This window comes from Martes martes (assembly GCF_963455335.1).
Source record: "Martes martes genome assembly, chromosome: X".
In the NCBI taxonomy this organism is placed as follows: domain Eukaryota; kingdom Metazoa; phylum Chordata; class Mammalia; order Carnivora; family Mustelidae; genus Martes; species Martes martes.
In genome coordinates, this window is record NC_137897.1 from 84,393,279 (window position 1) to 84,406,877 (window position 13,599).

Consider the following 13,599-nt stretch of genomic DNA (forward strand, 5'->3'; position numbering starts at 1 on the left):
GGTTTCAGCCTGTAAACAAGCAAGGCTCTGCAAGCATTCCTTCCCAGAGATAAGGAATCCGACACCCCATCCAGTTTATACTGGTTCGCGGAGCTTGCACCTAGCCCTTCACATTGTCCTAAGATGACCTCCTGAAGGCAGGGACCAAATTTTGCCTCATTTTAATATTAAGTCTCTATCCCCAACAACACAGCATACAGGTTACAAATGTTTGCTCAAAAGTCCACGCTCCAGGGGTGCCTGGGTGGCTCAGTGGGTTAAAGCCTCTGCCTTCGGCTCGGGTCATGATCCCGGGGTCCTGGGATCGAGCCCCGCGTCGGGCTCTCTGCTCAGCAGGGAGCCTGCTTCCTCCCCTCTCTCTCTCTGCCTGCCTCTCTGCCTACTTGTGATCTATGTCTGTCAAATAAAGACATTAAAAAAATCTTTAAAAAAAAAAAAGTCCACGCTCCATCTTTCTTAAGAATCGTTAAGTTTCCCGTGCTGGGGTGGCTCAGTCGGTTAAGCATCCGACTCTTGGTTTCTGCTCAGGTCGTGATCTCGGGGGTGTGAGGTCCAGCCCCCGTCTCAGGCTCCCCGCTCAGCATGGAGTCTCCTTAACACTCACTCTCCCTCTCCTCTCTCCCCCACACTCTTTCTCTCAATAAATAAACCTTAAAAAAAGAGTCATGTTCCCCCACCCTTTTCATCAATATGTATATAACGTCAACCCCTGTAAATGTTAAAAACAAACAAACAAACAAAAAAACCTTGTCCTCTCCTGAACAGGTAGTAAAGGAACATGAAACTTGCTCAAATTAACCATGTCTACCTGCTGAAACATTACAGCTCAGTTATGGGGAGGCATCTGGAACTGTGGGATCACTATATTGTACCCTAGAAACTAACATAACACTGTATGTTAAATATACTGGCATTAAAATAAAATTCAAAAAATAAAAATAAAAAAGGCTTTGTGGATGTCGGATGCTACTTCTGATTAACTGTTTTTGAGTGTTTGTTGTTTCCCTATAAAACTCAGCCGGGTACTGATTTCACCTAGTCTCCCTGAGTATCTACCTATGACCCTTCCAACCAAGGCGTCCAACTTTCTCCCAGTCCCTTGACTTGAAATGATTTAAAACGAAAACAGCCCTTTTCCTAAAGCCCCAGGAACAGATGCTAGGCTACTTGAAATGAATGTCAGTGAAACGGCCACAGCGGCTCAACTTTAGACAACTTTCTTACCTGCTGCTGTGCATGGGCCACTCGGAAAGATCACCAGAGACATTAGAATGGCAAGCCAGGGAAATCTGTCCGGCGGCCACCGCCTGCCCTCCCTCCAGCTAAAGATGCTTCACACCTGGTATCTAGAAACCATCTCACTGGCAGCTCTCAGGACTCAGGACAGGGGGTTTATCCTCTCCCCCAACCACTAACGTCTATTTTCCTTTTGTTTCCAGAGAAATGTCACTTATTAGTTCCTTGACCGCTTGCATAATATAGGCCTAAGTTTGAAAGCCCACCTACCCCACCACCTCCCGAAATGAGACAGCCGTTTAACTGAACTGACCTTCTCTAAGACTGCTGCATGAGATGCGGAGCACACCTCCTCCCTAAGGTCCACTACACAACTCCAGCTACAAGGGAACAATGCGCACAATCTGTGTGACGTTTTTCTAAGCAAAATCTTGGTCTAAAGGGGGATCTCCCCACTACTTCTAACCAGATCTGGGGGAGCTGTGTCTTGGCAGTTGGAAGATAAATCTGTTGATTTAAAATTTTGGCCCCCCTTTCCCTAGACACAATCTCAAGGAACCCAGTCACTGCACTAACCCCCTTAAACCTTTTCATCAAACAAAAAGGGAATCGACACCTCCTGCCTACCAGGAGGACAGAATCTGATGTTTGTTGGGGAGAACGTTTTTACCCTGGTGGGGAATCAGGGCTCATGAACACATGAGGAAGAATCTTTCTATCACCTTAGGCATGTTCACCAACAAAACTGCTCTTGTCACTGTTGCCCAACAAAAAGAAAATAGATTTGTTAGCTGGGGTAGTGGTTGATGGTCACATTGCTCGAGACTGTATCATCCATGCAAAACAGGCTAGGATATGTGCCATTTCTAACCAGCCTGCAGTGTTGAGATAATCCTTCTGACCTAAGTAAAACTCACTCAGATAAAATCAGAGAGTGTGCCACTTGGCTGCCAGGAATTTCCCCAGAGGTGTGTGGAAATTGACTGGTTTATTGGACACATTTCCTGGAACCCTGAAGGCATTAGGTCAATGGTACAGGGACTATTAAGATTTGGGTTATCTTTACATTATTTACTTTACATTAACTAGATATGTAATAATCAAAAATACTTTCAAATATGGTTTTAAAACAATCAAAAAAGGAACTAATATATTGGTTGCGCCAAATGTCCATATTAAGCCAAGTACCAGGAAATTTTCTAAGAAAGTACAAAGTTGCCTCATTCCTCAAATCTAGAAACTGTGCCCTTTTCCAGCAGGAAGCAGCCAGAGTGGTCACTGTCCCAATTCCCTCAAGATCGAGGAATGACTATAAAGCAAGGGAAAGTGAAACCATGCCCATAAGGTCAATGAGGCTGAAACAAACAGGAAATTTCGAACTTGTTTTTCAGAGACCTGTTTCTCCTGAATTAGCTACTCCTTCTTTCCAGACCCCAACAACAAATCCACTAGCCCCCTTGGCAGAGGCATAAACTGAAGGTCATGGGTATGGTTTCAGCCTATGAACAAGCAAGGCTCTGTATACATTCCTTCCCGGAGATAAGGAGCCCGAGAGCCCATCCAGTTTATACTGGTTAACAGAGTTTGCACCTAGCCCCTCACCTTGTCCTAAGATGACCTCCTGAAGGCAGGGGCCAAATTTTGACTCACTTTAATGTTAAGTCTCTACCCCAAAGTGAGATGAGATGTATGTTACCTGTTTGCTCAATGCGCAAGCTCTGTCTTTCCTCATTACGAGTCGCAAATGCGCCCCACTTCTTCCGTATGTATGTATTGCCAACCACTATGATTATTTGAAAAAACAAATAGAAATACCAAAAAACTAAGAAAAAACCCTGTGCTCTCCCCCTTCAGGGAGGTGGATGTGAGACTTGCCCTCCTGTCTGTCTGTTCGGCTGCCTCTCAAATAAGCCCTCTCCCTCCTGTGCACTCGCTGTCTCAGTGACTGGCTTTGCTGTGCGGTTGCACCCACGCTAGGTCAGGTTAGGTACCACATGCTTCTATGTAAAACATGAAGAGGCCATCTATAAAAGATGTATGATTTCAAGCAGATTTAGCTGAATACAACCAAGACTATTTTATACTTTTTGCATTCAGTCTCTGAAATTGTCATTGGAAGCAAAACTTTGGCAAGATAAGTATTTTGTGGCACAGGAAAACTAGGATTTATACATTGAAGCTCATGATTATTGTGTATTATCGAAATCATCAAAGGTTTGATTTCACGCCTCAGTCTCGGAAAGCTATGAGGACCCAGCAGGTCCTAGAATTTTATTCCATTTTTCACCTGATTGTGATCCAGGTTGACTTTCCCCATTATTGCTTTTACACAGTGAAATGCACAATGACAAATTATTTAAGTTGCATTTTCCCCATCGGTACATTCAGAGAGTGACTAAGAATAACAGCCTATTAGCTGAAATACTTTTTGAAATAGTGAATTTTAAAAAAATTAGGATCTGTAGCAAAGAAAATTCTGGGAGCCCAGTGACAGTAGTATAAAAAGTGTGGTATATCAATAATACTATAACTAACAAAGCCATCTTCAAGAAAAAAACAGTAAGTGCCTATTTTTAGGGTTATAAACTTAATTTTGTATCTGTTAATAGGCCATCTGTCATTTAAAACTTGATAGTGTCTAGAGTTAACTATAAGAATGCTCTTCTTGGCGGAGCTGGGGGGCCTGGGTGGCTTGGTGGGTTAAGCGTCTGCCTTCAACTCAGGTCATGATCTCAGGATCCTGGATCAAGCCCCACGTTGGGCTCCCGGGTCAGCTGGGAGCCTGCTTCTCCTTCTCTGTCTGACCCTCCCCCTGCTCATGCTCATTCACTCTCTCCCTCTCTCTCTCAAATAAATAAACAAAATCTTTAAAAAAAAGAATGTTCTTCTTGGGGAAAAATATTTTTTTAATTTCAACCTGGTAGTTAATATTATCAACGAGTAAGTGGAACCTAGATAGTTCATTTAAAAGAATAAATTATAGTATATTAGTTAGGGAAATAGGGGTGCTTATATACCTCAGATAAAAGTATAAACATGTCTACAGGTTTTCTGAGAGACAAGGAACTTATATGGCAACAGAGTTGGAAACAAGCCTTTAAAATATACATTTTCTTTGACTCAGAAATTCCACTTCCAGGGATTCATACTAAATAAATAAATAAATAAATATACATGATAATATGTTACATTTGTTTATAGTGTGTTGCAAGGGAGAGGAACTCACCCTAAAATCCAACAAAGACTTAAGTGGATATTCCTATGCTGGAAAACTATTTAGCTATTGAAAATGACAATGCAATTCTCTATCTACTGACTTAGAAATATATCACTGATGCTGACAGGCTGGGTATGTATACCATTAACAATGTAACATTACCACCCAAAGATAACTACTGGAAAGTGATTTTTTTACTTCCTCCTTTACAATTTTCTATACTGTCTAGTATTTTATGATGAATATACATAACCTAATCAGGAAAATGATGTCTTCATTTTTTAGGACGGGAAGCAACAGGGTAAAACTAGGTTAATAGCTTCCTATTAAACATGAAGAGTTGGGTGCCTTGCTGGCTCAGTTGTTAAGCGTCTCCCTTTGGCTCAGGTCATGATCCCAGGGTTCTGGGATCGAGCCCCACATCGGGCTCCCTGCTGGGTGGGAAACCTGCTTCTTCTCTCTCCCCCACTCCTCCTGCTTGTGTTCCCTATCTCGCTGTGTCTCTCTCTGTCACATAAATAAATAAAATCTTTAAAAAACACAAACATGAAGAGTTCACAGTTTCCCTCTGTTCCCTTAGAAAGTAATTTAAGCAGTTTAAAATAATTTTTTAAATTAGAAAAGGTAGTAACCACAAGGAAAACAGCTGAGATGAGAGAAAGAGGACACTGGGTGAGTGTTCAACAAAATTTTGGAAGACCCAAAGCAAACGGACTAGCGGTAACTGATGGAGAGTTGACGGACTTAAAGCTAACTGCCAAAAAGAGAAAAAAGAAAAAAGAAAGATATAAAAGCTCACTGCCAACAGAGGACACCAGTGAGAGGCAAATGGACCTTTTGAGCCCATGCCTCTGAAGACAGAGGTGGGGATACACTGAAAAGAGAGTCCTGGCCCTCAGCCCTTTTTCAGAGGAAAAAGGCAGGATGAATTTCATTTCATCCCCAGGCAGGATGGCAACAGGTTTACTTTTTGGAAAGGCTGAACTAGAGAGACTCTGGACTCCAAGAACACTTGGTATGACAAACGGAGGGAACAGAGCCGAAAACAAAAGGATGCTGTGAGGGTAAGAGCCACCCACCCCACCCTCAGCCCCTTTCCAATTTCTTCTCTTTGGGTCCCCAAATAGGCAGTCATGCTACTATCCTCCAGGCAAGAGACTCAAGAAATCTTTACAGAAATGGGATGACTTCAGATACTAACTTTGAATAACCTCTCAGTGAAGCCCAGTGAGCTCTCCAAACACTATTTTAGTGCCTCGTTCTCAAGTATGAATGGACAGACAGGGACCTCGGGTATAGGAGAGGCTATGACCAAAGCAAGCAGGAAGTGGAGCTTGTAGGAAATGAACAATAACAGGAGAAGAATACACAGAAAAGGAATCCCTTGAACATCCTCAGGGGAATAAGAGGCAACACAGTGAGTGCATTCATAAAAAAGCAATAGGATGCTATTAAAAGAACATGGAGAAAAGAGGAAAGAGCTCTTGAAAATTAAAATTCTGACACTGGAAGTTGGAAATTCAATAGACAGAGAGATGACAAAGTGGAAGGATTCTGCCAGAATATAAAACAAAAAGGACAAGATAGAAAACAAAAGGAAAAAAAGGATAATAAATCTAGAGGATGAAAACAAGAGGTCCAACAGTCATATAAAAGTAGACTCAGATAAAGACACAAACACAGAACTTGGGGGAGAAAAGCCATAAAAAAAGCGAGCAAGCAAACAAAAAAAGATGACTGGATGTTTCCCGGAACTAAAGGGCAGAGATCTATAGATTGAAAGGGCGCACACCAAGTAACCATATGCAATGATAAACGATAAGAGATCCACACCAGGGCACCCCATCATGAACTATCAGAACAAAGACGGACCATTCCAAATACAGGCTAGAGGACCACTTAGCTGGGATGTTGTAACATGCAACAAAGAACTAGATAAGTTTTTCTACTATATGATATTTAAGGATCTTTCCAACATACAAATACATTTATATATATATATATATTTATATTTATATATACTCACACATATATATACACACTAATGTATATATATAACATGCATATATATGAAATTTATATATATATGTATATATATAAATTTTTTCAAGATGCAGGTTTTAAGAACCCTTTATTATGAAAACAAAATAGAGAGACATCTCAAAGAGCCTAATGCATAAGACATCATTAAATGACTTCTAGGTACTTAGTAGACAAGCAATTTCTTACTTACTGGCATTGGCAGCTTCTCTAATTTCTTTCAGTATTTCAGCTTCCATGGCAGGGTTATTGCAGATATCAACCCAAGATCCTTCCACTCCTTTCTGTTGTGCCAAAAGTGTCAACCTTTTCTGATTAGGAACCACAAAACTAATCACATAGGACTGATCACTAAAAAATTAGAAAATAACACAAAATGGAAATTAAAACATTGAGAACAATTATTTTTACATTATCGACTAGAACAGTACACATAATATCAAATACATATTTCTGTTAAGTGTTACAGTTTCATTAAGAAGTAATAAAACCCAGGGCACCTGGGTGGCTTAGTCAGTTAAGGGTCTGCCTTTAGCTCAGGTCATGATCCCAGGACCCTGGGATCGAGCCCCATGTTGGGTTCTCTGCTCAGAAGGGCACTTGCTTCTCCCTCTCCCTGCCACTCCCCCCTGCTTGTACTCTCTCCCTCTGTGTGTGTGTGTGTGTGTGTGTGTGTGTGTGTGTGTGTTAAATAAATAAATAAAATCTTGAAAAAAAAGAAGTAATAAAATCCATACTACTAGCATAAAGATAGACATTTAACCAATGGAACAGAACGGAAAGCCCAGAAATAAATCCCTGCACATATGGTCAAATGATGTTCAATAAGGGTGCCATCACCGCTCAATGGGGAAAGGCCAGTCTCTTTAACAAATGGGTGTTCAGAGAATTGGATATCCCTTCGTAAAGAAATGAAGTTGGACCCTCAGCTCACACTACACATGAAAAATAACTCAAAATGGATCAAGGACTAAACATGTAAGAGGTAAAATTATAAAATGTCTAAAAGAATATACAGGGGAAAAGATTCATGACACTGGATTTGACAATGCTTTCTCAGATATGACACCCAAAGCAGAGGCAACAAAAGAAAAAACTGATAAATGGGAGTACAATAAAAATTTAAAATTTCAGCGTATCAAAGGACATAGTCAACAGTGTGAAAAGTCTATCTGTGGAGCTGGAGAAAGTATTGGCTAGCCATATAGCTGATAAGAAGTTAATATCTAGACTATATAAAGAACTCCTATAACGCAATAGCAAAAAAGAAAACCCAAGTAACCCAATTAAAATATGGCCAAAGACCTAAACTTATAAAACTCCTAAAAGAGTATGGGTAAGCTCCTTGACATCAGCCTTGACAACATGTGTTGTTGGATTTGGTACCAAAAACAAAGGCAACGAAAGCAAAAATAAACAAGTGGCACTATATCAAACTAAAAAGCTCTGCACAGCAAAGGAAACCATTAATAAAACGAAAAGGCAACGTACAGGGGTGCCTGGGTGGCTCAGTCAGTTGAGTATCTGATTCCTGATTGTGGCACAGGTCATGATCTCAGGGTCATGAGCTCCAGCCCCACATTGAGCCCCACACTGGGCTCCTCGCTCAGTGGGGAGTCTGCTTGAGATTTTCTCTTTCCCTTTTCCCCTCCCCCCCAAATAAATAAACCAATCTTTTAAAAAAGGCAACCTATAGAACGGGAGAAAGTATTTGCAAATCATTTATCTGGTAATGGGTTAATAACCAAAATGCATGAAGAAGTCCTGCAACTCAAGAGGGAAAAAATCCAATTAAAAAATGGGTTGAGAGACACCTGGGTGGCTCAGTGGGTTAAAGCCTCTGCCTTTGGATTGGGTCATGATCCCAGGGTCCTGGGATTGAGCCCCGCATCAGGCTCTCTGCTCAGCAGGGAGCCTACTTCCCCTTCTTCTCTCTCTGCCTGCCTCTCTGCCTACTTGTGATCTCTGTCTGTCAGATAAATAAATAAAAATCTTTATAAAAAATGGGTTGAGAAAGCGAATAGACATTTTTCCAAAGACAACATACAAATGGCCAGCAGGCACATGAAAAGGTGCTCAGCATCACTCATCATCAGGGAAATAAATGCAAATCAAAACCACAGTAAGATATCATTTCACACCTGTCAGTATGGCTATCATCAAAGAGACAGGAGATAACAAGTGTTGGCAAGGATGTGGAGAGAAGGGAACATGGCACCCTGTTGGTGGGAAGGTAAATTGGTGCAGCCACCATAGAAAACAATGTGGATGTTCCTCAAAAAAAAAAAACCCAAAAAACAAAAAATAGAATTACTGATGATCTAGCAATTCAATTGCTTGGACAAAGAAATATAAATCCAAAGGATATGAAAAGATATTGAAGAGATATCTGAATTCCCATGTTCACTGCAGCATTAGTCACAAAAGCCAAGATATAGAAACAACCTGTGTTCGTCAATGGATGAACGAATAAAGAACATGTGGGGTGTGTACACACACACAAGGAAACATCATTCAGCTAGGAGAAAGAAACTTCGGCCATTTGTGACAACACAGATGAACCCTGAGGGTGTCATATTAAGTGAAATAAACCAGAGAAAGACAAATATCGCATGGTATCACTTACATGTGGAATTATTTAAAAAAAAAAGTGAAACTCAGCGTAGAAAAGTGGTTGCCAGGGACTGGGGGAAATAAGAACGGGTTGGTAAAAGGGTACGAGCTTTCAGCTAGAAGATAGATAGGGTCTGAGGGTCTAATGTAAAGCATGGTGACTACAGTGGATAACACTGTATTGTGTAACTGCAAAGAAGAGAGAACAAATTTTTAATGAGCAAAGGACTTGACATTTCTCCAGAGGTGATACACAAATGGCCAATGAGCATATGAAAAACTGCTCCATGTCACTAATCATTAGCGGGGAGACAGCCTTCACACCCATTAGGATGACTCCTATCAAAAAAAGAGAAATAAGTGTTGGTGAGGATGTGGAGAAATGTGAACCCTTGCACAGTCAACACTGCGCAATGTAATGTAATGTAAAATGTAAAGGAATGTAAAAATGGTGCTGCAGCTGTGGTAAACACTATGGTGGTTCCTCAAAAGATAAAAAATGGAATGACCATATGACCTGGCAATCCCACATCTGGGTATATATCCGAAAGAACTAAAAGTAGGATCTTGAAGAGATATTTGTATAACCATGTTCATAGCAGTAGGATTCACAATAGTCAGGTGGAAGCCACCAAAGTTGGCCATTGATGGATGAATAGATACACAAAATATGGTCTATACACCCAATGGAACATTTTTTAAAGATTTTATCTATGTATTTGAGAGAGAGGAAAGAGAGAGAGGGAGTATGAGCCAGGGGAGGGGCAGAGGGAGAGGGAGCAGCAGACTCCCTCCTGAGCAGGGAGCCCAACATGGGGCTTGATACCAGGACCCTGGGATCATGGCCTGAGCCAAAGGCAGAGGCTTAACTGACTGAGCTACCCAGGTACCCCCATCCAGTGGAACATTACTCAGCCTGAAAAAGGAAGGGAAATTCTGACATCTTCTACAATATAGGTGAACCCTGAGGACATTATGCTCAGTGAAGGAAGCCAGTCACAAGACAAATACTCTATGATTCTATTTATATGAGGTATCTAGCTGGTCAAATTCACAGAAACAGGAAGGAGAATGGTGGGGGTCAGAGACTGGGGCCAAGGAAAATGGGGAGTTCTTTAGTATCTAGAAAGTTTCAGTTCTGCAAGATAAAAAGTTCCAGAGACTGACTGCACAGTGATGTGAATATACACAACACTAGTCAACTATACACTTTTAGAAATGGTGAAGATGATAACTTTTATGTTCTGTGGGGTTTTTTTTACAGTTACATTTTGATTTTATTTATTTATTTGACAGACGAGATCACAAGTAGGCAAAGAGGCAGGCAGAGAGAGAGAGGAAGGGAAGCAGGGTCCCTGCTGAGCAGAGAACCTGATGCGGGGCTCCATCCCAGGACCCTGAGATCATGACCTGAGCCAAAGGCAGAGGCTTAACCCACCAAGCCACCCAGGCATCCCTACAGTTACATTTTTTAAAGGGTGTGATAAAGCCCCTAAAAATAAACCCTATTAACACACAAAGAAAATGGTCCAATCCCTTAGATTTTTGATTTGGAAAACCTGTAGTAGCTGTGTGAACTTCCTAGGAAAATTACTTCATGACTTATCTCAGTTGTTAAGGATGTTCAATGAAGTAAGTTCTGTGGCACAGCTAAGTAATTTAGCAAGACGTTGTAGGTGTTCAAGAATTAGTTAAAATGTCTCCGTTAGGGACACCTGGGTGGCTCAGTGCGTTAAGCCTCTGCCTTTGGCTCAGGTCATGATCTCAGGGTCCTGGGATAGAGCCCCGCATCGGGCCCTCTGCTCAGCGGGGAGCCTGCTTCCCCCTCTCTCTCTGCCTGCCTCTCCGCCTACTTGTGCTCTCTCTGTCAAATAAATAAATAAAATATTTTTAAAAAAATGTCTCCGTTATCTCAAACAATCTTCAGGCTGGTGAACTTTCAGAAATGTTTAACATTCCCCAGTGCTGATGAAATGTTGGTGTTTCCCTTATGATTAGAAATGATCAAAATGTCTTCCAGTTGTCCTTCTACCGTGAGTACAAGGAAGCACAAATGCAACTTTTGAAAAATTACCTTTTGGCAAATGCACAGATGTTGTCTATAAGTGGACAATTCTTCAGTGCTGCTTCTACTTTTCCCAGAGATACATATTCTCCTGCTTGCAACTTCACCAGGTCTTTCTTACGATCTGTAAGATGAAGAATGAGGAATGTTAAGTCACCCACAGTCCATTTTATTAAGGTATGCACAATTCTGATTTTCTTTCACTCTCACTGCCTTCATCTTGACTGACAAAGAGAATTCTTCTAAAGTCTCCTAAAATCTTCTTATATATAATGCTTGCCCATGCACATCACTTAAAAAGAAAACACCTAGTTGAAGAAGTACTGGCTAAAATGTTAGACCCCAGACAGAATGCTTCGGCATCTTATTATAATCTTAACCACCATAATCAAGTGAATAGAAGGAAAAGAATCTCAGCGCACTCGATTTGAATGGGCGGCTCGGCCCATTATAAGCCACGTGAGCCTGGGCACATCAGCTGACCTCTCCAACCCTCAATTTGATCAGAGATATTGATACAAGCATGTAGCACAATGTCAGGCATAGGGAACACAATTAATTAGTGTGAATTCCCTATTTCCCATATTTGACATCATCTTGTTAAAATGACAGGGCTCCTGGCATGGGATGGCATGGCTTGAGTAATCATCCATTGCCTTACGACTTTCGTACGAGTGCCGGCTTGCCTACCTCTAGCCTAACCCACCCTACATGCCCATAGAAACTACCTTTGATCCCAGGGCAAATAAGGATCAAGGGGGAAAAAAAAGCAGGGGAGGGGAAGGAATTGGTTCGAGATTGAACCATGCTTACTGGGGATTTCCCCAGCAGATCTAACTTCTAGATGAAGAACCACTTTTCCCAGAAGATCTCTAACTATATTCAGGTCAGGCATGGGTGTAGGGACAGATTTAAATGGACCACTGGAGATACAACTGAGGAAATCTGATGGCTTGAAAAGGACTGGACTGGGACCCTACAGACTGGTCCTTGCCAGCTAGCTCGTTGAATTTTACTTTCAGGTTCTGCCTGCTTAAAGTGACTAGCATAAAGGCTCTCTTGGAGTTCAAAGTCTATCTCAGTTGGCTCAGTGAGGGCAGTGTCAAACCAACCGACATTCTCAGAAGAATGGACTGCTATTGAGGATTTATAATTTTCTAAGGTTCAAGGATGACTGGGGCTATATAAATAGCCACTAGGGAAAGTAATGTGTCCACACTGCTTCTCGAGTGGGGAGGTAAGTGGTGAGGGATTCTATTCTGTGGTGTTCTATGGTATTCTAGGTAGGGTATGTTACAGTAGATGGTTATACAGTGCCTGTGTAGTTGACCAAAAAAAACCCTCTTTTGTGCAATCTTTGTGTTCTTGCAAAATGAGAATACACTGACCTATAATCTGCAAACATCCATCAGGATGAAATTCTCCAATATCACCAGTACAAAACCACCTTTGGCCATTTTCATCCACAGAATAATCCTCTGCCGTTTTCTCCTCATTCTTAAAATAGCCCATGGAGATATTCTGTCCACCAATTACAATTTCACCTCTGGGGTTCGGCTTGTCGTGAATTGTATAACCGCCTGGAAGTCATTAAATGAAATTAGTTACTGTTCTAACATAGAATGTACTTGCATTAATTCTTAAAACTCTTACACTGTTTCTGTGGATCAAATTTTCTGTCACTTCTGGTGAGAATATTAGTTTATATTTATTCACATGGATGTGAGGACCATGGGTAACTGTAATTTCAGAAGCAGCAAGGAAGGCTCGATGATAATCACCAGCCACCAACTATGCCAAACCTCCCCAATGTGAAAAAATTTTCACACTTTGAAATGGGCTTCATAGAGCTCTGTTAAGACCAAAGTACCCCCAAGAAGGGTAACACTTGAAGCTGTTATAAGTTACTAGTATGCGGTCATCAATGTATTTCAGATTGTTTCCCTAAAGAGGTTTTATTTGCTTAATCTTACTTAAATTTTTGTTAGTAACATACAGTGCAGTATTGGTTTCAGGAGTAGAATTTAGTGTTTCATCACTTACACATACCCAGTGCCCATCACAAGTGCCCTCCTTAATCCCCATCCCCCATCTAGCCCCTCCCTCACCCACTTCCCTCCATTGAAGCTGTTTGCTCTCTATCCTTAAGGGTCTCTTAGGGTTTCTTTCTCTCCTTTTTTTTTCTTTTAAAGATTTTGTTTTAGACAGAGAGAGAGAGAGAGAAAGAGTGCACACACATGCGTGCACGCATGAGTAGGAGGAGGGGCAGAGGGAGTAGCAGACTCCCCACTGAGCAGGGAGCCAGATGCAGGGCTCCATCCCAGGACCCCAGGATCATGACCCGAGCTGAAGGCAGATGCATAACCGACTGAGCTACCCAGGTACCTCCCTTTCTCTCTCTCCCTCTCTCTCTCTCTGGCGCGCGCAC

At 41.5% G+C, this 13,599-nt stretch overlaps 1 protein-coding gene across 5 annotated transcripts in view; it reads right to left on the reverse strand.

Moving 5' to 3' along the window:
- Positions 1-13,599, reverse strand: part of ACSL4 (acyl-CoA synthetase long chain family member 4) — a 133,326-nt gene that overhangs the window by 3,858 nt on the left and 115,869 nt on the right. For all 5 annotated transcript variants that reach the window (XM_080795083.1, XM_080795080.1, XM_080795082.1 and 2 more), the window contains 3 exons: positions 12,560-12,751; positions 11,181-11,295; positions 6,687-6,844 (listed from right to left, as the gene is read on the reverse strand). In XM_080795083.1, the coding sequence (XP_080651209.1) occupies positions 6,687-6,844; positions 11,181-11,295; positions 12,560-12,751 (465 nt within the window). The remainder of the gene's footprint in view (positions 1-6,686; positions 6,845-11,180; positions 11,296-12,559; positions 12,752-13,599) is intronic.